Source organism: Pseudopodoces humilis, chromosome 9, assembly GCF_049639895.1.
Source record: "Pseudopodoces humilis isolate 2021_Gansu_Grassland_sample_001 chromosome 9, ASM4963989v1, whole genome shotgun sequence".
NCBI lineage: Eukaryota > Metazoa > Chordata > Aves > Passeriformes > Paridae > Pseudopodoces > Pseudopodoces humilis.
Genome location: NC_142208.1, coordinates 33,137,253 through 33,164,287, shown reverse-complemented (window position 1 = coordinate 33,164,287; position 27,035 = coordinate 33,137,253). Strand labels below are relative to the sequence as shown.

The window sequence follows — 27,035 nt, the reverse complement described above, 5'->3', positions numbered from 1 at the left end:
GATACTTTTTGTTTTCTATTGTGTTTTCTATTTGTTTTTTTCAATACTCTCTCTCTGTGCTTGGGGAAAGATGTTCAGAAGTTTTATTTCAAGGGTTGTGATTCCATCCAAGAGCAGCATTTCTGTGCAGGACAAGGGGAAACAAACCCTCTGTGAGTCAGGTTACTCTCCTTTTCCTGTTAAATCAAAAAGAGAAGAATGCAAATTCTTAAAAATTCCTGACTACTACCCAAACATTACCATTTTTAGAGTTTCAAGTTTGGAGCAAATGACTCACAGGCACTTTTAATAAAGGATTGCTCAAAATAGAGTGGAATGTGATTCACATTAAAGAATGAAGACTCAAGAGAGGCAACGAAGAAGCCTTTAACCTGATGCTCACTCATCCCCATGAGGATATTGGGAAGGGGATGGTTGGGATTCCCCTCATGGCACCTGGCGTTGGGGGAGCAGCGTGCAGGGATCCTGGCCATCTTGTTTGTTGGGTTTTGTTGGTCAGTGTAATTAGGCAGTGCCTAATTGTTGAAGGCAACTGTGAAGATGACATCTCTGAGGCTGAGGTAGAACCAAATCTGCAGTTACAAACACACCTGCCTTGTATTCCCCAGCACTGAATGTGTGTGTCCAGCACCACACTGGGCTGTTCTGAATTTTGGGGTCACTATGGCAAGAGGGGTGTCCCATCCACGGCAGTGTGCTGCCTGGAGGGACTTGGAGTGAGGATCCAGAGCTGGCTCTACCTGAAAGCGAGGAGCACTCAAAAAAACCTTGTAACACAAGCCTTGTGAGAAGAATTGCTTAACAAATAGCCAGATAATCTAGTTTGCCTTTTCCACAGTGTTTTAGTTTGCCCTGCACTGGCAGTCAGCCTTTCCTAGGTTTAACCTTGCAGAGATTTTATCTTGCCAGTCTGCAGAGGTTGTGGAAGGCTGCTGGTTGTGGAAAGCGTCCCTGACTTACCAAGTGGATTACTGGGCAAAATCGATTTTACTTGGTACATTCATACACTGAAAAGCAACCTAATAGCGTCTGCTTTGCTTCCACACGAGTGAAGGGGAAGTGCCCCAACATGTGCTGGAGACCCTACACGAGTCTGAGAGGCAACTGAGTGTTCTGGACCATATCCATCACCAGTGTATTTCTGACAGCATTGTTTTGGCTGACTGAGCAGGACCTGCAGAAATGCCTTAGGTGTATGTGCTGATGTATATTTTGTGGCTGTCTCTACTTAAGTGCTGTACATTTCCCATGAGCTATGAGAGCAAGGACCTTCCCCGTGCTCCTTGCAGCTTCTTCTGTTGATATATGGTGTTTTCCCTCCTTTTTGTCAAAGTGTCCTCTGTCCCAGAGATAATGCAATTGCTATTCAGTGCCGTGCAAATACTCTTTTGTATTTGTATCTCTTTTCTATTTAATTATACTGTATAAATGTCCTCGGTAAATTTGATAAGTTGGGTGAAGGATATTGATTTTCAAGGCTCTCTTGTGCTGGGCTCCTTGTAGTAGCAGCAGCTGTTCCCCAGGCCTGTTTCCTGAGGAGGTTTAGAAGGTTCAGTGTTTAAGTAGTTATGGATAACAAAGGAACTTCTTTCTCTACACTCACATTTGATCTGCTGATTGCAGGGTTTAAGGCCAGAGAGAAAACATTAGTGTTGGGTGCTTTGTTTTTTGAAGCCTTAGACTCACATCATCTGCAAAAGCAGGTGGGAGGGGAAACCAAGAATAGAGCCATTGCCTCCATTCCTGTAAGTAAAGCTACCAGTTTTGGGATGAAATGCGAGAGGGATGCTCCCAGGGTTGGATGAGGTCCTGGGGGAGCAGTGGGAGGGCCCTGGAAGTGTTCAAAGGCAGGTTGGATGGGGCTTGGAGCAAGCTAGTCTAGTGGGACTGGAACTAGACAGTGTGAAAGGTCCCTTCCAACCCAAACTGTTCTGTGATTCCACGATTCTGTGACTTGCAGCTGGGCAGGGCCCCCTCACCCCTCCATCACCCCGTGGCTGAGGCAGGGCAGGAGGGGAAGGAGAAACCAGCGGGGGTGCAGGGAGGCGGAAAAGAGGGGAGGGAATTTGCAGGGTTAAAAGGGGATGGTCTATTTTTAACTGCAGTTTTGAATGTGAAGTGTCACCAATGTTAAAAAAAGCTCCTGGTAAATGGTGGGGAAGATGCAGGCGATAGTGCAAAGCCAGCTGCAGCTTTTTGAACTGTTAGCTGATGTTTGCGAGGAGGCTGCAAACACTTGGTTCATGGTGATGTCTTAATTTTCCTTTCCTCAGCCCCAGGTCTCCCTGCACAAGTGACTTTCTTTAAACAGTGCTTAGCTCTCAGCCTTGTAAGATTATTTTTGTTCTTTAAGAGGCAAAGAAGAGAGAAATACAGATATTTGTGCACTTCCCTTTTACGCTTGCTTTCGTCGCATTCTCTTGGAATATAAAATGTTTTCCTTTTTGTTTTTTTGGGTTTTTTTAGTGCTGAAAATTGGACGCTGATTTTTTTTCTGGCTAATTTCCATGTATTTCTCAGACAGGATTTTTAGCCTTGATCTATAATGCAGGCCTGTGGCTGTTCTTGCTAAAAGTTTGATCCCACTAGGGCTTTCATTATAAATCCTTATTTTTAGTAGCAAATTGCTTTCTGCAAATGTCACCTCTCAGAGTTTGGGTAGGTAGGGGGGCACTGTCCCTGCATTGCCTGGCCCCACAACTCTCTGCCATCCACCCCAGCTTCCCCAGGATTTGGGAATGGGAGGTTTCGGTGTGTTTGCTGCTGGCTGCACTGAGGCAGGAGGCTGGAGCCATTGCTGTCACACCAGTGATCCGTGGGATAATGCATCCCCAAGTCGTGGCCGTTTCTGTCTATTGTGTCACCGATCCGCACATTAAAGGGACCCCGAATAGGTGTTGCTACAATAAACCCTAACAGCTCTATAGGAGCCGTCACAGTTCATTGCATCAATAATCTGTGTATTAAGGCGTCCTGAGCAGGCCTGGACACACAATGGGCCGTTATGGCTCCAGATGAGCCTGTATAAATTTAGGTCAGTAACCTGAGTGTTGTTAAATCCCAAAACTGCCCTGCTACAGAGAGCTGGCAAGGCTTGGAATAAAAATGTGTAGATTGTGTAAACCTGGTGGTTGCAGAGGATACTCTTGACTAAAGGTTGGTAACGGGAGAATTATTTCACCTTATGTATTGCTGTTATCTAAACCTGTCCCCGCTCACTTGGCTCCCTCCTTCCCTCTCCTTTGACTCAGTGTGAGTGATGCTGTGAGAGCAGCGAGGGAGAGGCAGGGATGGAGGGATGGGAGGAGCGGGGAGGAGGCAGCGATCTGCAGCTGAGCCGTCCCGGAGCCGCCCCGCATCCCGGCGAGCTCTTTCCCACGGGACTTCATGGAAACACTCACACTTTTCCATCCTGCCTGTGCCTGACCCCGTGGGGCTCAGTATTGTCTGGGGCATGGCAGATCCCTGGTTGCTCCCCAGACCCTTGATTACTCCAAAAGCCACTCTCCATCCTCGTTGCTGACCCATTTCATGATCCAAGCCCTCCTTGGTGCTTGATGCCCCAACACCTGGCTGGGCTCTTCTCCTCTCTGCCGTTCTTTGCATCCTGCCCCTTCCTTCCTTTCTCATTTCCCTCAGACAAGGCCCTTTTGTGGGTAGGTGGAGGGAGAGGAATGCCTCCAGCGCCGGCCGGAGAGCCCGGTTCTCATTGTGGGTGTACGCCTGAATGGAGACGTAGCCTTGAACTCTTGAACTCTCTTTTTTTTTTTTGTTGAGTAAAGCTGCTGTGTGCTGAAAACAAACAGGACTCACTCCGATGGAAAGAGATTGTATAGTGGGAACAGATCTCAGACCACGAGAAAGGGGTTTTTCCATGTTTCCATTCTGAGAGTTTCCATTTGAGATTTTGCCAGCAGTTGGGCAGCAGAAGATGAATTAGCTGAGCTGTTAAAGGTATTACACGTGTTTTCCCCTTCCGAGACTTGTTAGAACATATTTTCTTCAGTGATAGTAATAAGTGTTACAAACAAAACACAGTTTTCCCCTTTGAATATTCCTTTACACAGAGCATCATCTACATTAAAAAAAAGTACGTTAAGCAACATGAATAGCTTCAGGCTATTTTATTTCAAGTTGCTAAGTAAGTCAATGCAGATGAGTGCTTTTTATGTAAGAGTGGCTTGTAAATATAAGCAGTAAGATAAGGGCAAACTATAACTCCAAAGATTTCCTGGAGACAGAAGAGTGTCACTGCTCCCTTTCATTATGCCCAGTCCAGGCAGAGATCCCAGGACAGGGATTCAAAAAGATTGAATTTGTGCCATGTGTGGGGGAGTTCAGTGTGCTGGAAGAAAGCTGAGTCTCCTGGTTTGCTGGAGCAGGAGGGGCTTCATCTTTGCTCTTCAGGTGAGCGAGACCCTTCCTCTGGGTGAATGGTGGAATCTCCTGCAGGGCTTAATGTTCCTCCTCTGGCCCTCAACTGGGATTTGAAGAAGTGGGCTGCTGTGGTCTTTTCCAGGCATATGTGGGTGTCCATGTAAGATTTAATTGTCTGATCCTGATTATGGAAGAACTAAGAAATTTAGGAGGGAGGGGTAGAATTCCAGACTTGGAGACACTCCAGTTGTGTCCTGTACATCTGTAGGGCTGAGATGTGGGTGCCACCACAGACGTAATTGTCACGTAATGCTCTGCAGCAGCACCTGGTTACAGCACAGGACACTGAGTATGCCATGGCTTTGCCTGTAAGGATGTCATCATCCTTATTTTGTTATTTCTTTTAATCAGGAGTAGTCATACAAGGCCAAGGACTCACAACAGTCTCAAAGACAAGTGGTCCTGGTTGTAGTCTTGGTACTTTGGTTTGGGCTCCCAAGGGAATGTGCTGATCCTGGGGTGGTTTGGGTTTGTATTGCTGCTCTTGCTGTTTTGAAGTTTCTACTGAGAAGGAATTCAGGAATTACTGAGTATTGAGTGAGTGTTGCAGGAGTGTTTGCTATGTGCAGATGTTCGGTCACGTCCCACAAGGCAGGAGCTCCAGGTGCTGCTGTGGTGCCTCTGCAAACCCCGGGATCACAGGGGGAAGCGGGCTTGGGGGGTCAGCAGCAGAGTCCTGGGCACGGGAGAAACACTGGGGTTCACAGGGGCATGGGATGTGTGTAGCAAGAGGTGGGGGGACAGAGGTTGGGAGGATGTGGCTCTCGGCCCCACAGAGATTTTGGTATGCAGCTCATACTCAGGAAGTTTGGCCACCCTGATTACAAACATACGTATATTTGGAGATGTATAGCGAGATATCTGCCTCTTTCCTAATTTGATTTGCATTTATATGGGGAGAGGAAAACCACTGGAGCAGGGGAGTGGGTGGCTTTGTGTGGTTCCCTAGCCAGCAGAAGCTGAAAGCAATGTACTGTTCACATTTAGCAGTCTTAGTAGTAACCAGAAGGAGACATCTGAAGGTAAGTGGCCATGTCCTGCCTCTTGGCACTGAGCAAGCTGGATTTGCCTTTGTTCAGCTCCAGAGATGGATGAGCTCTTCTGTCTAGCTCCAGAGATGGGTAATGATGCCATGGCACAATTTGCAGTTGTTCTCAGTTAATCATGTTCAAAATTTAAAACATAAAGTGCTATTTGTGAGAGTGAAAAGGATGAAGTTTGCTGTGTTATAGTTGGGGGGGCGAAAAGTGAACTGAACAAAACCAAGCCTTGGAAGCAACAATAGCTGCACACCAAAGGGTTTATTTAAGCAGAGCATTTTTTCATAGCTATTTCATCTTATTTTCCTCTTGTCCTTGCTCTTGCTTGCTCATCTATATGCAGCATATGGAAAGGTTGAAAAGTGGCAATTACTAAATGAGAGTCGACAGAAACTGTTCTCCAGCAGCTCCAGATGGGGTTAGCGATGCTGTTCCCAAGCTGCCGGCGCTTCACTCCGCAGTATAAAATGCCCTCTAATGGACAAGTAACTGCATAACTCATCCAACAAACCGGCAAATGCTCATTTTTCTCAGGATTTCTAATCTGTTGTGCTGATTTTGGTGCGGGAGCAATTAATGGATTGAGTAGAGAAGAGCTTTTGCTTATCCAGATGTGCAAAGAGTGAAGGTTCACCTTTCTCCAGCGTTGATCTCTGCGATTGGTGCAAGTCAGTAATTTGTAATTTAAGGAATTTGTAATTTAAGGAATTTTGGTGGATCATAGAATGAGATTTTATTTTCCACGATGGCAGGGACCCCTGGAGAACCTAAAATTATTTCTGTATCTTTTCCTCTTGTTCCTTAAGTGTAGTTTTCCAGCCATTTACGTGCTTCAGCAAGATCGGTGCACATGTTATCAGCGTCAGATACTTAGAAAAACAAGATAAGAGAGGTTGAAGGACGCCCATGATTAATTAGCAAATAGATTAGGCACTCTCAAAGCTAAGTGGATAATTGGGGTTCAGCTCCTGGTTATTGTTTTGCCTGCCTCCAGCCTCTGCTTGGTGCAGGGTAAGCAGAGCATCAACCTGTTTCACTTCTGGTGCCAGAAAGAGAGATGACAGTTATTTTCTTTAAAGTAATTTTCTTGCTGTCTGTTGGGGTTGTTTGTTTGTATTTCAGCTTTAGGAATGAAAGGAGTGCCAGTTCTGGTATTTCCTAGTTTTACTTGAAAGCTCACAGAGGATCTGTGGAGGGCTGTTATTACCTGACAAGGGAGCATTGTCTGGATCTTCTTTTCTCAAAGTCAAGAGCAAATCACTAATGTTGAAAATTGAAACTGGTAAAAGTTGAACATAAAAGGGATGTCTCACTCCCCTCTTTTTTGTACCATGTGGCAACTTGAATATTGTCATTTCAATTGGTCTTCATAATATCCGCCTGGCTGCTGAGAACCAGTCTGGAGAGCAGTTTGTAGCCTGACACATGATTCTTAGAGAAACTTTTCTAAAAATCCAGTTCCAAACCAAAACCTTTCTCATGCTTTATGCATCATTAAGATGGAGAGGAAGAAAAACATTACAAGCCCATATGTCTTTTTTCCCTTTGAAGGGCACCTATATATAATTGTGATTCTTTTCCTGAGTCAACAAGTAGCTTTGATGGAGTAGAACTGCTGAGGAATAATCACTGTTGCTTTCAGGGTCTGTAAGGGAAGCAGAATCAGGCTCTCTCTGTCATCTTTGAAGCCTCATTATTTTGGCAGAGTCTGTATCTCGTTGCACGGTGTTTTAAGATGTGGTCTGCATCATTATGTAGCGTGTTTAATTTAGCAGCAGATGTGCAGGCTCATATGCCATTATGGTACATTTTGTTCACTCATATAATAGCAAGTTCCTCAAAACTGTTACCACTTCTTCAGCACAAGACTCGTACAGGGTGTTATTCACCTTTTCTGTGTGATGAGGAGTGGAAGAGCCCTTTGTGTGCCACCAGCAGGTGCTCACGTGGGAGTGCTGGCTCTCCATGAACACGTTTAACCTGCTGCCTCCCTGTTTTCCCTGCATCCAGGGAGTGCACCTTCCCCAGCAAGTTTCAGGGGAGGGCACCAGGCAGGCAGTTGAAGGGGGAAGTTCTGTTTGTTTGGTTTCTGGGCTGGAAAAGAAGCTGGACAAATAATTCTTCCTTCCACCCCCAGCAGCATCCAGGCATTCCCACAGAGAAGTCTTAAGGCAGAACATCACCAAACGCTCCATAGCAGCAAAATCATGATAATAACTGCTAAAAACAATAAACCTAATTAGTAATGGCTTTGTAGCAGGAGTCCTGCCCTCACTGTTTTGAGGGTGATGATGGTCTGGGGGGGGGATGCAGACTGCTGGGGGGGTGTTGAAGTTTAATCCCAGCCAGCAGCTCAGTCCCATGCAGTCACTCACCCCTCCCGAGGGATGGGGTGGAGAATTGGAAACATGAGTGAGAAAATTCGTGGGTTGTGATAAAGGCACTTTAATAGGGAGAGCAAAAGCCCTGCATACAAGCAAAGCAAAACAGGGAATTCACTCCCCACTTCCCATGGGCAGGCAGGCAGGAGTTCAGTCATGGCTGGGAGAGCAGGGCTGTGTCACACATAGCGGTGACCTGGGAAAACAAGCGCCAACACTCCAAACATCCCCCTCCTCCTTCCTCTTCCCCACTCTACATGCTGAGCTTGACACCACATGGTTTGAGATATTCCTGTGTCAGCTGGGATCAGCTGTCCTGGCTGAGTCCTTTCCCAACTCCTTGTGTCCCCCCAGCCCCCTCACTGGTAGGGCAGTACAAGAAGCAGAGGCCTTGACTGTGTGAGCTCTGCTTAGCAATAACAAAAACATCCTTGGATTATGAACCCTGTTTCCAGCACAAAGCCAAACCACCACCCCACACCAGTTACCACCAAGAATATTACCTCTACCCCAGCCAAACCCAAGGTGTGATTTACAGACAGGGTAGTTCTCCCCAAAAAAATGAGAAAAAGCCTTTTTTTTTCCTTTTTTTTTTTTTCCCTAGCATTCTATTTCACATGCAGTGGCTGAGTGTGTTTAGTGGAGTGGGAGAAGTCAAACCCTGGCCACACAGAAACTCTGATTCTTCTTCCTAAGTGAGGGGGTTTGTATCTCTCAGGCATTTAAAAAAACAAACAAACAACTATTTTGGGTAATGAAATTCTATGTTGTTCTCACTGTTTGTGTAAATGTTTAATCTGTTTTTGGTTCCTACTGGGCTATTTGGTTTAATGGTGTCTTAACACTGTGAGCTTCCCGTGTTGTCTTATTGTGCTTTAAAAGATGAGATCCCAAAAACCCATCCCCAGTAGGACTGTGCTGTCTGTCCCTTCCCTTCCGTGCTTCCCTCCTCCTCTGCAGTCTCGGAGAGAGGGGCAGGTGATGGGGGCTGAGCAGGGCATCATCACACTTAGGGCTGGATGGGAGGAGGGATGGCAGAGTGTTCTCCAAGAACTCCTCCTTCATTGTGCCGTCTCCTTTGTCCGCTTCCCTCCCCTGTCATTATCTCTGCGTGTCTCCTGCTTTCTTTTCCCTGCGTTGCCTTTCTTACATCAAACTCTGGTTCCCAGCCCCTCCTGCCCTCCCCACAGCAGCTGAAATGCTGAGCAGTGGGAATGGCCAGAGCTCAGGATAGTGAACACCCAGGGATGCTGACACAGGGCTGGAACAGTTCACAGCTCCAGGGGCTGCTCTTGCATTCGAATCTCAATTCAAGTGTGATCGAGCTTTGAAAAACTGGACCTTCACACAAAGGAGGATACGGGGAGAGCTGCCCATGGCATCAGTGGATACTGACTTCAACAATTCTGCTTGGGCACCCTGCTCTGCTTCCAGCTGAGAGGTGTGATGTTCTACAGTAATCATGAGTACAAAACCTTCTCCAGAAACCTCTCTTTTCCTGAGAGCCTACAAAATATCCAGCAGCACCATCAAAAGATTTGGACTTGTTGAAGTAAGGAATTGTACATGTGAAAACAATGTACAGTAGTTGGTACATTACTGGGTACACTTCTACCCAGTGTAGATGTGAGGAAAGAAAGATGGAATTTTTCCTTTGCTGTTTGGAAATGGGACCTTTTGCAGTTTGTGGAGCTGGTAGTTTTCTGCATTAGAGACTCTCCATTTTGTTGCTGCCATATTTCATAGAGAGTAGAAAATGCAGTCAGTTGGTTTGTCACAGAACAGGGTATAGGGAACACCATCCTGTTTTCCCAAGGCTGTGCACAGACAGGGAATGTGTGAGATGTTGTCTCTGGAACACTGGAAAGGGCATCTCTTAATCACCTGCCACGTTCTGGGTGTTTTGGTGGCAGTGCCTGTGATGGATGTTCTAAAATAGATGTTGCCCACTGGCACAGGTTTCCCAGAGAAGCTATGGATGCTCCATCCCTGGAATTGTTCAAGGCCAGGTTGGACAGGGCATGGAGCAACCTGGCATAATGGAAGGTGTCCCTGCCCATGGCAGGGAGTTAGAACTGGTTCATCCTTAAGGTCCCTTCCATCCCAAACCCTTCCATGGTTCTGTGATTGATGTTTGTGCTCCTGCCCTCTACCTCCATGTGCCATAAAAAGATGATACAAAAGCGCAAGTTGAGAAAGAGCTTAAAAGACAGAATGTTCTTCATAAAATCACTTTTCTCTCTCTTTTATCTAACTGTGCATCTTATTTTGGAAGATCACCTTTATTTCTTTTAATTTTCCATCAAAAGATGGGATAAAAAATATAATATGGCTTTCTCTGCACTCATTTTCTGGCTCATGGATTGTGCCCTTTAACAGGCAGCATTTAGAAGCTATTTAAATGTGTTACGTCAGGACTGGGTTTTTTCCCTAAAGTGTTGTATTTAAGTAAATTCCTTCCTTAAATAAATAAACAAACAGCTACTGGGCTATCATCGTGTCCGAGGGTTTTCAAGAGAATCTACATTTTGAAAGACACTGTTGGAGGCTAACATGGCCATGCAATTACTGTATGTAAATCACTTCACTTGTTTCCTAATCTTGCTGAAGATGAAGTACAATTTTTGTGCGTGTGCCTCTCCCTCTCAAATTTCCTTAGACAATGAGGTTTTCTTGTCTTTTAATTGCTGACCATGATTTTTGTTCTGCCTAGCCTGATTGTGTTTATTTTATGGTGGGGGACATTTAACTTTGTGATTCTTTTGGGATTGGGTTGGCTGTAGAAACCATTGGGGATAGATTGAAGTTGGGTGCACAACTAATTGCGTCTTCCATCCCACTAATGGAAGAACTGCTTTCTTAATTACAGCCTCATGCAAAGGCCAGTGAATATCCTCTTGTTTCTGTGCCCCACACATCTGATTTTCTCCATTTTATCCATCCCTGCCAAATCCTGCTCAGCAGCTCCTGCCACATTTTTAATAAGTCTTCTGAGCTGGGCTTTTATTGCTGGTTGGTACCACCACAGACACCTGACAGACAAAGATGGGGAAGTTCATATCATTAGGAAGGAGCTCATTCATGGGCATTACATTAAGCTGTGTGGGACTCTGATGAGCAGTAATTTCTCTGATTGTTATTAGTTTCTTTTGTAGGAAGTTTTCCTCCAGGGAGTAATGCAGGGAATTGAGATGGCTGGGGAAAAAAAAAACAACAACTTTAATGGACGCATTCGTCCATCAGAAAATGCACTCTGTCAGAATTAAGGACACTTTGCAAATTGGTTTTGTTTGGGGAAGTAAAGGGGGCAAGAGTTGCAGCCCCAACATAATGAACCATTTGAGTGTTTTCAGAACAAAATGGTAACTTTTTCTCTTCTGATGTGAATTTTTTCTTTATAATCTGGTACTTCTCCCTGAAATTGGATTGGGATAAAAAAAATCATGTGTGTGTCTGTAAATGTTGATCACGGAAATGCCATTAGCTACTTGGGCTTTAGCTACACTAACAGCGTAATTTTTGTTGCATGAAATACTTTGACTGTACCAAGCTTCTGCCTCCGGAATGGAAGTTTTCTGCGTCTTCTAGAATGTTGCATCAATTTTTAATATGAGTGGGAATTGTGCTCTTTAGCATCCCTATGTTTAAAAAAAATCAATTAATTATTGCTATAAATCTCAGTGATTATGCTGCAGTTGTGCTGCTGGGAAATTGGCCATTAACTACCAGGAAATCGCCGATCATCCCTTAGTTGGAATTCAGCTGTACCGACACGAGGCTTTTCCTTTTGGAAATTAACTATCAATGTGATGCATAATTGATAACCATTTATAATGATAACAATAATCTCCATGAAATTGTCATCCCAGAGTGCAGCAGCTTTGTTAGAGCCTTTTACCCCTCGCATGCTCAGCCCGCTGCTCTGGTTAACTGGGTTTTCTGGGAAGTTATTGGAATGTTTTTAGGAGAGCCAGTGCTGGTGCAGGAGAATAAAATGCAGAGTAGAAATGCCTGACTGAGCTATGTGAACCTGCAGAGATGCTCCAGAGGATGGGTTAAGTGTTGCTATTGCTTCTCTGCACAAGGAGAAGCAAAACTCCAGGTTACAAACATTGCCCAAAGTCCACTTCTGGATATCAACCTGGATTTTCTGGTGTGGTGTCTTCTCTCATGTCCTGCATTTCATGAACCAGACGATTTTTTGGTTTGTCACAAAAATTTTGTCTGCAAATGCTGCAGTGTGAAAATTCACCTGCTGGAGAGGAGCTGTTTGGGGGTCAGTTTGAGTGAATGGTGCCAAGTTTGTGGTTACTGCTGGCTTTTCAGAATGTTTTTCAATTTTTTTAAACCACTCTAGTGTATGTGGGCAGAGAGGTTGGGACTTTGCAGGGTGATACAGATGGCCACTCAGGAGAGGGTTTCTTGCTGTGCTTGCACTCATTTCTCCCTTCCTCTTCCCCTCCTTTCCGTGCAAAACTTCTGAAAATGTGGTGGTGCTTTGCTTTGCCTCTAGAAACCACAGATTTACACTAATTCTGTTTTTCTGGTGCCATGAAGTGAGTGGTGGATGGCTGGTAGGGGCAAAGGCCTTTCTTGAGCAAGATCCCTCCTTGGGAAGGTTTGTAGCTGTTATCAGGGTCATCGGTCCTCACCTTAAAATACAAAAGAGAATACTGAATCAGCAGTCGCATAAAAGTGCGTGTTACGTTGGATTGCTGGAATTCACTCGTCTGTGTGAGGCCTCTTCTTCCATCTTGATTCATGAACGCTGTTGTGGAACTTGCTTTGAAAAACTCTCGCCTGGGTTTTACATCAAAAAATCAAACCTGGTAGACGTTCCACAACAGCACATTGAGAGGCTGCAGCTGAGCTCAGGTCAGTGTTCAGAGATTAAACAAACCTTTGGCACTCTGTAGGAGCAAAACGTGTCAGACCTGAGAGTATCCATTAAGGGTCTTCATCTGTGCCACTAAAATGCAGAAAACCTCTAGTTGTCCTTTTGGAGAGCATTTTATGTCAATCAGCCACACACATGGCTTCATGGACCATTTTATCTCACTGGCACTGAAAACATGTGCACTAGAAATGGAGTTTAAGGTTTAAGGTTGGCCCTTCAAATATGAAGGCAAGGACAGGCTGCAGTGACAGCTGGAATATACATCAAGGTCTTCTTGTAAATTCAAGGTTCATTGATGACTTTTACAGGGCAAGCTTTAAATATGAAAGTGTTTTGTGTATGAAAGTACTAGCAGAGTACAAAGAACTACTTTGCTTGCTTTATATAGTCTCTAAGAATCTTTCAGCATCTGTGAGCCTACAAAATAACCTCATGCATTTTATCACACAGATTTTTCAGTCAGAAATAAAACTGGGAAGTCCATGCAGTGCTTTGGCAGTTCCTGTGTACAAGGCTGGTTTTCTGAATCGCAGCAAGCATAAAGAGACTGATTTGTGGTGCCAGATGTGTGACTTTTGAGGTGCAAACTCAGATCTGTCCTTTCCAAAACCTGCTCTGCTGTTGGGCACAGGCAGATCTCACCTGGTGAGACGCTGGTTTGGGCTGGAAAGGGCCTTAAAGCCCATCTCATTCCATCCCCTGCCATGGGCAGGGACACCTTCCACTGTCACAGGTTTTGAGCCTCATCCACCCTGTCCTTGGGTACTTCTAGGGATGGGAAGTCAACAAATCTTAAGAATCCTCTCCTTTCCCTGCAGGATCCACAGTGGCGGTATGCACGCCGATTCCTGTGAGTTTTCCTAAGCTCCTGGGGGACTGCTGTGCTTTTTGAGTCAGAAAGTTGCAAAATCCCATCAAGAATGGCACTTGTGGATAAACACAAAGTCAAGCGGCAGCGACTGGACAGAATTTGTGAAGGTAAGAGTGTGCTTTCATTTTTCTGACAGATGATTAGGGTAGAATATCTAATTTTTCCTTGTTTCTTTCAGTACTTAGGCATTAAGAGATCCAAATTCAGGGCTGGATTCCCTGTCCTCTCTGTAGGCTCAAAATACATTCACACTGTTCTGGTTACTTGCTTGGAAGTCATGTGTAGTCCTGTGAATAAGATTTTTGTTTAATTACCAGGTCACCTCCTCTTAACCTGATTTCTAGTAAAACAATGTGGTCTGTCCCAATTTAAAAGGTATTTTCTATCATCCTTAAAGAAAATGATGAAAATTTAAGAGTTATTGTTCTTATGGTTTAGAGAACATTGTTGTAACAGCTTTTATTTGGTCGGTGTGTGGGGGTCAGGCAGGTTTGCTGCAATTCTTCATTCATGGCATGTTACAGTGTCTCATCACAGGTGACTTTTACCTTTGAGAGTAATTTTCCAGCAGAGAAAGTTTTTAGGAAACATTTTTGATTGCAGCACACATGGTGTAAGTTACTTATGACAGAAATCAAGTGATGGCAAACAAGCTCTGACTTTTTGGTGTACACTCCAATAATTCTCCAATGCTCGTGCAAGTTCTGCCATCAGCAACAAATGCAGAGCAGAGTTTTATTTTAGGAGGAATATTTCTTCAGAAGTTCCAGTGTTCAGCTGCTCTTGAGGAGATGGATAGTGGCCTGCAGGGTAACAATTTACAGTATTACTTGAATGCCAACGAGGTGAAATAAGATTTGGTGATGGATAAAAGCACAGGATAAAACAGGGGAGTTGGGCCCTTTAGAGCAAAATGTGTGGGGGTTTGTGGAGTTATCCAGTGTGAAATGCTGATCAGCAGGACAAGGGTGGATTTTGCCTTGATTTTTCTGTGTTATATATTGCTTACTCTACACTGCTGCTGTTTTAAACTCATCCTAAGTTACATATCTCTTTTAATTTTGCTCTGTTAAGTTTGGAAAAGGGGAGACAAAGCAGAGGAGATGAGTTAGGAGGGAGTATCCAGGGTGTGCTGCAGTGTGGAGCTGCCTGTTCTACTGAATGTCATAAACACTCAGGTGTAGCACACTATCTCATCTTCAAAACTTACTTTGAACTTGACTTAAAAGAGTTCTATCAGCTGAGCCTGGATTTTCAAAAGCTGCCTTCCTGGTTTGATGTTTACCATCAGATCTAGTTGCTGAGTGTACAAGAAATTCAAAAGGATCATATGACAAACCTGCTAACGGAGCTTTAGATGTGATTGAAGTTTAGATTATTTTTCTCTGATATATGAGCTTTTTTCTTCTTTCTTGGTCAAAAGATATTCTTTTCTAATCTGTAAATGTGCAGGAGACATAACTTCTTTAAGTATACTTTGTCATTTGCCACTGGGTTTGTAATTTGATGGAAATGATGGGAGACGCTGTTGTGTTGTATTTGGAAGCAACAGACAAGGACTGAGTGTGAGAAGCACTGTAAAAATTACCTTGAAAAATGCAAAAAGCTTCGGATTTGCCAAAACACTAGATTTATAGGACAGCTGAATACTCTACTGGCCTCTCTGATGGCTATTTTTTACTATAGCCTCCTAATCTTGGATTATAGCATAGAAAAACACTGAAAGGGGCCATTCCAGCTGCTGTGAAAACATGCTTTGAAAATAAAAAAAGATCATTTTTCATGGTTTTGTCTTGAAAGGTATATGGAATAATCAGTGAAAGGTGATGAGAAATTAGGGAACTAGTTCAGCAGATGGAAGAGAGGAGTCTTTGCAAACAGAGTTGTGTTCAGTGAGAAGAATCTATTACTCCATCAAGCTTATGTGGTCCAAAATAGTTGCTTTTAATGATTTCCTGTTCTGTGGAAGCACTTAAGGAGCTTTTCCCTCTAAATGTGAATGGGATACAAAGCTGCATTTACCTGATGAACTACTAAATGTCTGGTAGCACAGAGGTGGATTTCTGTGCTTTTCCTGAAGTTGCAGATACCATCCCTTTTACTATTCCCCACACAAACCCTTGCAGAGTTTGCTAGGAATGGACTTTATTCCATCCCCAGCAGGATGGGGCCGGGTCTGGAGGTGAAATAATCCTCAAGCTACATATTGTAATCACTGCCCAAACTGCCAGACAGATTCTTCTTCCTGCAGGCTTACTGAAACCATAACCAGACACATGTTGAGGGAAATGCCTTACAAACTGTCGGCGCATTAAGAGTTTATTAAGGAGTTGCAGTGTTTGTATGACTCTGTTAAACGTACATCTGGTGTGGAAAAATAATCCAAGCCATGCAAGGAGGTGGTATAGTTTAAAAAGCCAGTTCACAGCCTTTACAGGCAGGTTTATGAGTCTTCCAAAGAGAGGAGCTGTGCAGTCTCAGTGCATGGCTCAGCTTCACCAGCTCCTCTGGTTTTGGTTGTTTAAATATATATTTATGACATCTTTGTATGACAGTGTTACTTTTTGCTCTGAGCAGGCTGGTTTGAAGATGAGAGCTTTTTGACCAGGTTACAGATTTTGATCTGTAGAGGAATATGGGTGGGATAAAGGTCCAGACTTGAGGGGATAAAGAAATTTCAGGGCAGCAGCCTGCAGCAAAGACATTTTGAATAGTCTGTCAGCAATTAAGTGGGCTGGTGATGCCCATCCAAATGAAGTTGGACTGTGCTCACAGTGGTCTTGGTTTACCCATTTCTTTCTCTTTTGGTTGTCCCAGAGACTTTGGGTGCCTGTTCTGTAATTGGATCCATATGGGTGGCAGGATGGACCCATTGAATGGCTGGGGTTTTTGCAAATAATATATGCAGAGTGGTTTATATAATTCCTGTTTGTGGAATTGTGTCTTATTCCATAGTGGGTCAAAGTATGCTTTAGAGGTGGAGCTGCTCGTGCTGTGTGGAGTCAGACTTGTCCAGCAGCCCCTCTTTTGGGTCCTGTTCCCATGAGCTTGTGATTTTGCCACATTTAAAATTCGTTTGAGCTGAAATTTTCAATTCCATGATGGGTTTTTGCCTCAGGGTGAATGAAGAAAAAAAGAATTCCAGCAAAAATCGTGGAGCTGCGTCCGAGTGGGAGATGGAGAGGGAGGGATGTTGGCTTTGCTGTGTGTGAAACAAAGCCGAGGCACAATCCTGCAGCCATGGAAGTGGAGCTGCCAGACCCGCCTGCTCTGCCTGGGATGGAAAGGGCCTGAATTTTACAGCCAAGTTGCTGTGTGTAGGAGTGGGCTCGTTCCCAACTGGTGCAGTTTCCAGCCTTCCAAAGACAAGGCAGCAAAAGCCCTCAGGGCAGAAGCTCACCTGCCTTTCATTTAGGAAACAACAAAGAGATTAGGTGTAATTTTTTCTTTGCTGGCTGTGGCAGAACAAGGTGTCTGACAGTGCCTCCAAGAAACCCCACACTCCAAAGACCATGGCACTCCTTGGTGCATGGCATCTGTCCCTCCCACGAGACTCCAGTGCTCACACACAGCAGTCCCAGGCAAGGAAATAACTTACAGCATCATTTTTGCTGCTTGCTCAGCTGATCTTTATCCTGTGCTTCTGTCAATATGGTTAAACAAATATTAAACATCACCAGGAGCTAGGCAGGGAGTGAGAGCAGCCCATCCACAGCTGCTGGTTGTGTCTCTGGGAGCAGGCTGGGGAGAAGGTGCTGTGGCACTGCATCATTTCCTTGTTGAGTGTCAAAACTCAACAGAGTCAAGGCAGGATGGCGACATTTTGTCTGTGTAGAACACGGGTTTCCCAACACCTCTGAATTCCTCTGTGGTGATCCCAAATGCTGCCTCTGCTCCAGACCATTGCAGCTCTGCTAGCCTGTCTTCCACACCAGTGATACAGAATTGGAAAGCCTGGCTTTAGAGGGTAGAGTTTGCACTAACATATATGAGTCAGTTAGGCTTTCAACACATGCCCCAAAAGTGGCAGCCCTGAGATGAGCAAGAAGCAAAGTGAAAAAATAATTGCAAGGCCAAGCGAGCCCAGACATTTTCTGACAGTTTTTGCTCCAGGATTTGTCATTATCCAGTGGGAAATCATGTCCTTACATGTCAGTTTGTGCCACCAAAGTTGTCTGTACTTTGCAAAATAAACTGTTTGTAGGGCAAACAAGCCATCCATATTCTTTGTTTTCTTTCGGATCCTTTGATATATCTGATGGCTGATAAATGCCAGCACAGTCACATAAGTGACTTTTCAGTGCTTAATGCACGGGTCTCTGGCTTTTTGACTTACTGCCTTACATTCTGAGTGGCACCCTGGTGTCCTCTTCAGCTGAGGCTTCTGTGATCATACTTCCTGTGGGAATTCCTCATGTATTTACCTTCCAGCCACTGTAGTATCTGTGTGTGGCCGTGACTCTGCACAAATCCTGGTTTCTCTGTGGGAATGTGACTCTGCCATGGTTACTGATCCTCTTGGGTGGGTCTGAGTCCTTGATGAAATAATTTGTCTTGCAAACCTTGAACAGGAACCTTCCCATGACACACTGTCCAGCTGGGATCATGGAATTCTAGGGTGAGTGAAGGGGCTGCCCAGGGAGGTTGGGAGTCCCCAACCCTGCAGGTGTCCAAGAAAGGACTGGACTGGTGGTTGGTGACAAGGTGGGGATTGGTCACAGCTTGAACTCATGGTCTCAGAGGTCTTTCCAACCTCAATTATTCCATTAAATAGAGGAGGGAATTTGGGGTAGGAATTGATGTTTTCAACATCACCAAAGTTATCTGCTGTGGCTGCATCAGGCTGGTTAATTAATTTCAAGGGTGGACAGAAATTTTGTATTCCACTCCTCCCCCTGTGACAGAAGTCAGTGCAGACCATGTCCAGTGATATTTGAATAAATATACTATGTAATGGTAGGTACTCTGGTACGTACCTGGATCTATGGCAGGGATGCTTTTTTCTTCTTTATTTCAGTTTATCCTCCACAGAAGTGGACTTAATAATCACAATGTCAATTATTGTTTATTGTGCTCTTTCTTGTTGTTAAAAAAAAACCCACACTAACCCTCAACAGAAGTGCCCCTGAAGAACTGTGATGTTTCCAGCTTTTCAGGAGTATTTGAAAAATGTGTCCCTGAGGTCTGGGATCACACACCACTAACAGCAGACTGTGGAATGGGTTCTCATTCACTATCACAGTCCACTCATGCTAAAAGATAGAGGAACCTTGCTCCAGGAACCAAAAGGGAAAATACACATTAAAACTACAAGTCTGGAAAGTGGATGCCTCCAATTCTTGCTGCATTGTATAACACAACAGTAGCCAAAATGAGTGCATTTGACATTTGGGTGGAGAAATTTTCTTCCATTCTTGCAAATTTGCACACCAAGTAGATAATACTTATTTTTACTGCTTAGAAATAGAATCTTGTTATCTCAGGAAATCCTTATCACCACTAGGCATTTGATGAGAAACAATGAGTTAAAGATGATATCAAGCACGGAAGAAACCGCTTGTCCTGAGTAAAAGTGGCTTATTTAGAATAAATGTAGACCTTTTTTATCTGGTGGATTTGAGTGTCTTTGTTCTATGAATATAAAACACAGTACAAGGATTTCCCCCCCACAATAAAGCTTTTTGTATTTTTTTTTTTTTTAAGTTTCCACCTCAAAGCACATAAACTATCAGGCTTTTAAGGAAGGGTTGCTTACCACATTTAGCCTAGAGAAAAAGTAGTATTAGCTTGTCAGATCTTCTGCCATTGCACCCTGTGCTGATTTATGCAAACTGAAGATCTGTCTGGCTGCTCCTGATGTTTTGCTTTTCCAAAATTGCATCTTTGGCTCTTATGGAGGTTTCAGAACATCACTTCAGATTCATACAAAAGCTGGATTACACCTCTTTTTTTACCAGTGAAAAGTAATGCCCTTAATTATCCTTTCTGTGATAGAAGCATGGCCTATTTGGGAATTACTTGTCATTAATGCATTTTGTTAAAATTGTAAGATTTTTTTTAAAAAATGGACAGTATCCTATGGATGAAGAAAGATCAAGCAACCTCAGTGGGTTTACAGATATTTTTCAAGCTTATTGACCTTATTCCATGGTTTTCAACCCTTTTGCTGTGCTGAATCAAGAGCTCTCTATGCTTGTACGAGTCCTGTTTGTGCTTTGGGATGGAGCTCGTATCCAGGGATGTGCTCTTGTCCTTGCATGGATGCACAGGCTGCTCCAGTAGCTTCCAGTCCTGTGTGGATGATTTTCCTGTACATTCCCTCCTGTGACGTTCCACAGGGGAATGTGCATGACAAGATGTAGGACTGGAGCCAGATACGAAGCCAGCCTGACAAAATGCCCCAGGCATCCAGGCAAGAGTAAGACACATTTAGATAAGGTTACAGACAAAAATTCCATTAATTTGGTGTGCATCATAGTAGATCTGTGGCTCAAGCTGTTGCAGGAGGGAGAATTCCCCTTTCCCTGGACTTTATATGCATCAAAATAGGAAAAAATACTTCTGTTGTGTTCTCCTTGTGTTTAAACCCATTGATGGGAACTTAATATGTGTTTAACTCTTAATTCTGCCTTGTATTTCTCCATTTTCCCCAGCCTCCAGACAGGGTTCCGTGTAACACGCTTTACAACTTCGTGTCGTTAATTAAGAAACAATTACAGCTGATGACTTCAATACCATCAACTTAATTCCCATCCTTACCACATTTCCCATTTAAATTAACTGGTTTAGGGATTAACATGTTGTCATCATATCGTTGTTTTGTTTTTTTTCCTTACTCTAAATCCTCCCCGGCATTTAAAGGATTACTCAGAAAAGTGATAATATTCCCAGAATATTCACTGGGAAGGGGTTGTTGGAGCAGGGCCTCGGGGCAGCCCTGGTGCCTCTTCCCAAGCTCTGGAATGCTGCAGAAGCTGCCTCCAGCATCCAGGGGGTGGAAGTTGGCTGCTTCCAAATATGTGATGAGAAACAATCAGTCCTCAGGGGCAGATGAGAACAGGATGGGGTCTCCTTCAAAATACCAGAAAAAAACTTCTATCTGACTCCTAAATTACACTGTTTCAGGGACTGATGGTGTTTGGATCTGGACCAGTCTTTTCAAATTTATCCTGATTTCCTGAATATTTGCTGGTAAATTTTTTGACAGGAGTAGGACATCTGGCTGTACTAAAATAAAGCTGCAGGGAAACACATTACACAACTTTTATATTTTTTGCTCTCCACAAACAGATTTAATGGATTGAAGTGCCAAAACAGTGAAGGTTTTCATTAGAGAGCTTTCTTCAAAGAGCAAGTTTTGAGTTGGTTTTGCATTGCTTAAAATTGAAGGACATTGATCATTTCTTAGTGATGTTTTTATACAGCCCATTAGCTTAACACTATTAATTTTGTTTTTCTTTTTTTTCTTAGATTATCTTTTTAATTTTTATTTAAAACAAAGCACTCTCTGCTGCCATCTAGCACCTCAAAACTTAGTAGTAAACAGGTTAAGTTCACAAAACAACCTTAGTATAGATTGACACCCATTTTTGAGAAACAACTGTGTTGCTGCTGATCATGATACAGATATTTGATTAACTCAGCAAATGAAGATGAGCAAGGCTGGTGAGGGAACATGGTAAAATATAGCTCATTTTTGATGGTTTGCAATACAACAGGACAAAAGACCAGTCCTTTAAAAGAGCAAGGCATAAATGCTTTTTTAGCTGAAGTAATATTTCCTCCAGTTTGGTTTTGGTTTTTATCTGCGATGGGTGTGAAAGAAAAGTACATGTTTCAAGCTCTTGGCATCATCAGGGGAAGTAAGGTATGGAGACACCCTGAACCCCAGCCTGTTTATCTCCCCAGGCCCTTGTTACAGTCTAGTAATTAATTATTTTCTATGCAAAGCCCAGGCATGCATGGCAGAGTTCAGATTTACAATATATATTCATTTAACAGTGGATTTCTCAACTGCTTTCTGGGACAGATATAATTCCCATGCTTTTCATTACACATGCTGTTCAAATCTTGATCCTGAATTCTTATTAAAAATGATGAGATTTGACCTCAAAGTCTAATACCCAGTTTTGGAGACAAGGTGCTTGATGTGATTTCCAGAGGATTATTTTTAAGAGCATTCGTAGATTAGATCTTTGCGAATGGTTGAGGGATGTGCCCAATGAACCTTGTCTGCTGCTTTTCACCCGCCCTTCAGCATCCAGATTGATTTTTATTTTGCAGTCCTTGAGACTGTGTAGCTGTGTGCTGTAGGGATACATCTGATGTTTTTATTATCCTTTTGTTGATGCAGGAATGTGACAGTGCTGTTTCTGCCAACTTTTATTGGAGTTTCCCTATACTTAAAGGCAAAATCGTTTCTGATTGAAGTTTGAAGAGCTTGTAAGGCTCATTCCAATGGTTCAAAGTGTGTTTTACAGCTGCACTTCTCCTTTTTAGCTGCAAGTGTGTTTTAGATGATTGCTGCCTTCCAGCATTTGTTACCTGTGGTTTGATTTTCTTCCTGGATGGCAAATCATGGAATGGTTTGGGTTGGAAGGGACCTTAAAGACCATCTAGTTCAACCTCCTGCCATGGACAGGGACACCTTCCACTATCCCAGGTTGCTCCAAGCCCTGTCCAACCCAGCCTTGGACACTTGCAGGGATGGGATTTCTACAATTTCTCAAGGCAACCTCCAGGGCTTTCCCAGGGGAGCAGGGTAACAGGAGGTGATAAGTTGCTATGTGCTCACTGGGGTGCTTCTGGCACATACTTCATTCTAAAATAAATAGAAGATAATTCATAGAATCACAGAATGTCCTGAGCTGGAAGGGACCCACAGGAATTAGTGAGTCCAGCTCCTGGCCTGGCACAGACACCCCAGTAAACTCATCCTGTGCAAGCCTGAGAGCATTGTCCAAACACTCCTGGAGCTCTGGCAGCCTCAGGGCTGTGACTATTCCCTGTTCAGTGCCAGCATCCTCTGGGAAAGAACCTTTCCCTGAAACCCAACCTAAACCTCCCCTGACACAGCTCCAGCCATTCCCTCTTACCACAGGGAAAACTGGGGTGAGGCACCCATCTGTCAGAGGGGATATCCAGATGGAGAGTTGCTGTGTGGCAGTGATTGCAGCCATGGCTGGCTGGCCGTGAGGGTGAGAAGGAGCACATCTCCCACATCCAGCCCCTTCCATCCAGAGATCAGCACAAAACAGCACTGGAGAGGCAGCTCCACAGGGATGAAGGGAAAGGTCACTCACTGATTTTCATTAAATGCTTCTGTGCACCTTCACAGCACAACACTGGCTGGTGGGAGTGGAAAAAGCCTCACATCCTCTCCTCACATTGGCTTGTGGGGTTTTGGGGGAATTCTTGGGGAATGATGCAGAAGGGCACTGCAATACGGTGTCACCAGCTTGGAGAGGAAATGTCAGCTGGCTTTGGCATGGGAGGTTCTTTGCTGTGTGTTTGTTTGGGTCCTGTATCAACATTTTATTGGGTGCCTGGGCCCAGTCGTGTGTCACTGATGGGAATGGTGACTGAACCCAGTCACCAGTCCCAGTTTGTGCGTCACATTTCAGGGCAGCGTGTGCTCGTGCGTTCCTGGAGCCTGTCACGCCAACGGTTGTGGCACATTCTATCCCAGCACTCAGGAATTGAGTTACAAACAGACATAAGCTTTTGGTTTTTTTTTGCTTTAAAGTCATCAAAATGCAGAGTTCCATGAGGCAATGATTGTTTAATAACCGGCTGATCTTCAGAGTGTTTTGTTGTAAGGCACCAAGTTGGTGTTTGTGAGTGTTTTGTTGGAGTTACAAAGCATCGATGCTTTTGGTTTGGAAATTGGTAAAAGCATGTGGCAGGGCTTCAAGCGCTGAGTGCTTTCAGATGCTGTGCTGCTCCTTTGATTATTGAAAATGATTCCAGCACAATCCTGCTAATTTTCTCTTTGTGCTCCCTTAATTTCAGGAGACTGTTAAAAAGTCCATCTAGGCAGAGTGCTCATTGCCACTGTGAGGGAGATTTTGCAGAGCCAAATTTCAGCAAATGCAGTAGTTTCAAAGGATTTGGAGCATTTTCTTGCTGCTTTTCCACTCCCTTTTTTCTTTTTAATTTTGTTTCTTTTCAGTTGGTGTGCTTGTATGTGTGTGTGCATTACTCATACTGCATCCCATTCCTTTTCTTCTCCACAGCATCCATGGTGCACCACAGCATAGAGCAGCTCATTTCTGCTTCCCTGGCATCCTGCAAGCTGAACATGGGAGGAAGATGTTCAGGAGAGGCTTCCCAAGCTTTGGGGGTCATTAGGCACAATCACAAGCAGTCCTTGAAAGCCTAGGCAGGGAGAGCAGGAGCATTTATCCTCCCCAGTGGCTTTGTACCTTGTCACCTGAAAACATATGACAAACACTGATTAATCTTAACACCATCCAAGTGTGAGAGGTGTATATTATTATATCCCTCTTGATGGAAGGGGAATCAGCAAGTAAGAAATTAAGCAATTTACTCTCTGACAGTGGCAGAGCGAGGTATAAAGGCTGGGTGTCCTGATACCTGCTCTCTCCATTAACAAGAGATGTATTTGTTCGCTAGAGGATTTTTCACTACCAGGGGTAGGATTCCTTTGCTTTTGAAAGAGAAATAGCCTTTCCCAGACTGCTGCATCTTACAGTTTTTGCCAAAAATTACATTTGGCACACTGTTTCTGTTCCAGTCTCTCCCAGAAGAAAATAATTGGGAAGAAAACATCAACATCTTAATCTACATCAAAAATATTTTTCCTCCACATAAACAGGATTTAAATTTATAGCTGAAATATATTTTACAATAATAAGAAGCAAAACTAATCCCAATCTGTATTATTTTGCTGCATGGAATATTTTTTCCAGCAACATGCTTTCAGAATCGGTAATGAAATGTTTTATATCAATATGAATGAAATTTTGCAGCCAACCTCTCCTGAGTGAGTGCTACGGACTCCAAAAAATGTTGTTTACACAGTTGTGTTGCAGATTTAGCATGCTGATTTCCTACCCTGGGTTTTAGGTGTAAAACACTTCCCTCATGGGAAGAGAACAGCACTTTGTAGCATTGCTTGTTTCACATCCATGGCAAGAGGGCTCCAGGCTCAGATTTCTTGCCATCAGTTTTGAATGCAGTGTTTCAACAATGGGCCCACCTTTCTCCTACTCTGTCATCACCTTTTTTTCAGAGCAGACTTCTGTGGTCATTGTATTGTAACCAAATATTGTGGCTAAATTTACCATGTATGAGATCAATGCTAAACTGAAAATCAGGGTATTAAGTCAAAACTCTGCATTTTTCACATGATCTGAAATACCAGAGCATTTAACCTCTTGATCAGCTTTTTTTCCTTCTTTCTGTGTGTGTGGATTTTTCTTTTTTTTTTTTTCCTTTCCCAAAATACCTCTAGAATTAAAAGATAAAGGGAGAATAAATTTTCTGCCTGTTCCACAGTCCTTGTTTCCCCCTCATGCTGAGGATGTGGGTGCTGGTGCCTCCTGCACTTCCGAGAAACACAGTGGGATCAGTTACATCAGGTTGGGCCCCAGGGCCTCTGGATCTTCTCCTGGCCATCCTGCTTGGGTCTGCATGCAGAAATAGGAACAGAATAATTTCATAGAATTTCACAGAATCACAGAGTGGTTTGGGTTGGAAGGGACCTTAAAGCTCATTTAGTCCCACCCCTTGCCATGGGCAGGGACACTTCCCACTATCCCAGTCCGCTCCAAGCCCCATCCAGCCTGGCCTTGGACACTTCCAGAGATCCTGGGGCAGCCACAGCTTCTCTGAGAACCCTGTGCCAGGGTCTCACCACTCTTACAGGGAAAAATTCCTTCCCAGTATCCCATCTATCCCTGCCCTCTGGCACTGGGAAGCCATTCCCCCATGTCCTATCAGTCCATGCCCTTCTAAAAAATTCCCTCTCCAGCCTCTCTTGGAGAACCTCTTCAGGTACTGAAAGGCTGTGATAAGATCATCCCAAAGCTTCTCCAGGGTGGGCAAGCCAAATTTGCTTAGCATTTCCCCATTTCCCCATAGCAGAGGTGCTTCAGCCTTCAAATCATCTTTGTGGCCTCCTCTGCACTTTTTCCAACAGCTCCATGTCCTTCTTACATTTCAGTCCCCAGAGCTGGACACAGCACCGCAGGTGGAGTCTCACCAGTGGCATAGACAGGAGCAATCACCTCACTTGCTCTGCTGCCTGAATTTGCAAGTGGGCTGTTTTTAAGACTGCAAAAAAAAGAAAAAGGCAAGACCCTTGCTGCCCATCTATAAATATTTCATTCCGATCATTTCTTATTGATTTATTGGTTCACTGGGGGTGTAACATTTCCTTTGCTGCCGTGGTGGCACAGAAGGCAGCCCAGCTCCACAGCTCTGGGCCACGTCTTCCCCACTGGATACAGCTCTTGGTCAAAAAATACTGGGACCAGCAGAGCCCTCCAAAGAGGACATCTGGGCCCTGGCTGCAGGGAAATGTGCAAATCCTGCAGCCCCTGGTCCTGCAGGCATTTTCCTCTGCTTGGCTTGGAGCACAGGAATAATCTGTTTGTTCCATTGAGGTCAGCACTTGCGGGATAAACCATCCATATGCATGAGCGTTCCAGCAGCAGGTCCCCAGGTAGGGTTTCCTGGTCCCTCTGAAGAGCTGCAAGAGGAGCACATCTCCTGCCCAAGGCTGTGAGGGCAGGCTGGTGCTGGGGTGGTTTTCAGAGCCCAGATGTGTGTAGGATGGAGTTTGGAGGTGGCTCTCTGGGTGCTGCTGTCCATGTGTGCGCTGGGCAGGGCACGGCCACCAGTCACAGATGTGTTGGTTTGGGCGGGGTTGCTATTGTGTGTCCGTCATGCGACCCGAGGGCTTGTAAAGCCCTTGGTTTTCTCAGGGGTAGTGAATGCTTCAAGTTCCCTTTGGACTTCCCTTGCAGTTGTTGAAAATCAGCATTTTTGAAATTTCATTCTCTGTGGCATGGTTTTTTCCATTGGCAACCGAGGCTTAACATGGTGACTGTTAGCTAGTAATTTATTAACGCTAAAGACAATGGTAGATGACCTTGATCTATAGACCAGGATTTTATTATTTTCTCATATACATTTTTAGTAGATTTCTTCCACTGCTTCAGAACAAATGGCACCAATCTCACTGTATCCAGTTGGGAATACACTTTATTCTTTAGCAAAATGTTGTTGTAATAAAACGTTTTAGTTGGTTAAAATACTCTCTGCTTTATTTGTATGCCACAAATGTGTCTTCCCATCTTGACTTTTACAAAAGAAGAAATTTTCCAGTGTGCCTGAAGTTTGTTAGTTAATTCAGTATAATGCCAGTCAGATATTCTTTGAGA

General features: G+C 44.1%; 1 protein-coding gene across 2 annotated transcripts in view; it reads left to right on the top strand.

Moving 5' to 3' along the window:
- The window catches only part of CTBP2 (C-terminal binding protein 2), a 129,021-nt gene that overhangs the window by 61,657 nt on the left and 40,329 nt on the right, over positions 1–27,035 (top strand). For both annotated transcript variants that reach the window (XM_005528837.3, XM_014257697.2), the window contains exon 2: positions 13,574–13,733. In XM_005528837.3, the coding sequence (XP_005528894.1) occupies positions 13,676–13,733 (58 nt within the window). In that variant the 5' untranslated portion in view covers positions 13,574–13,675. The remainder of the gene's footprint in view (positions 1–13,573; positions 13,734–27,035) is intronic.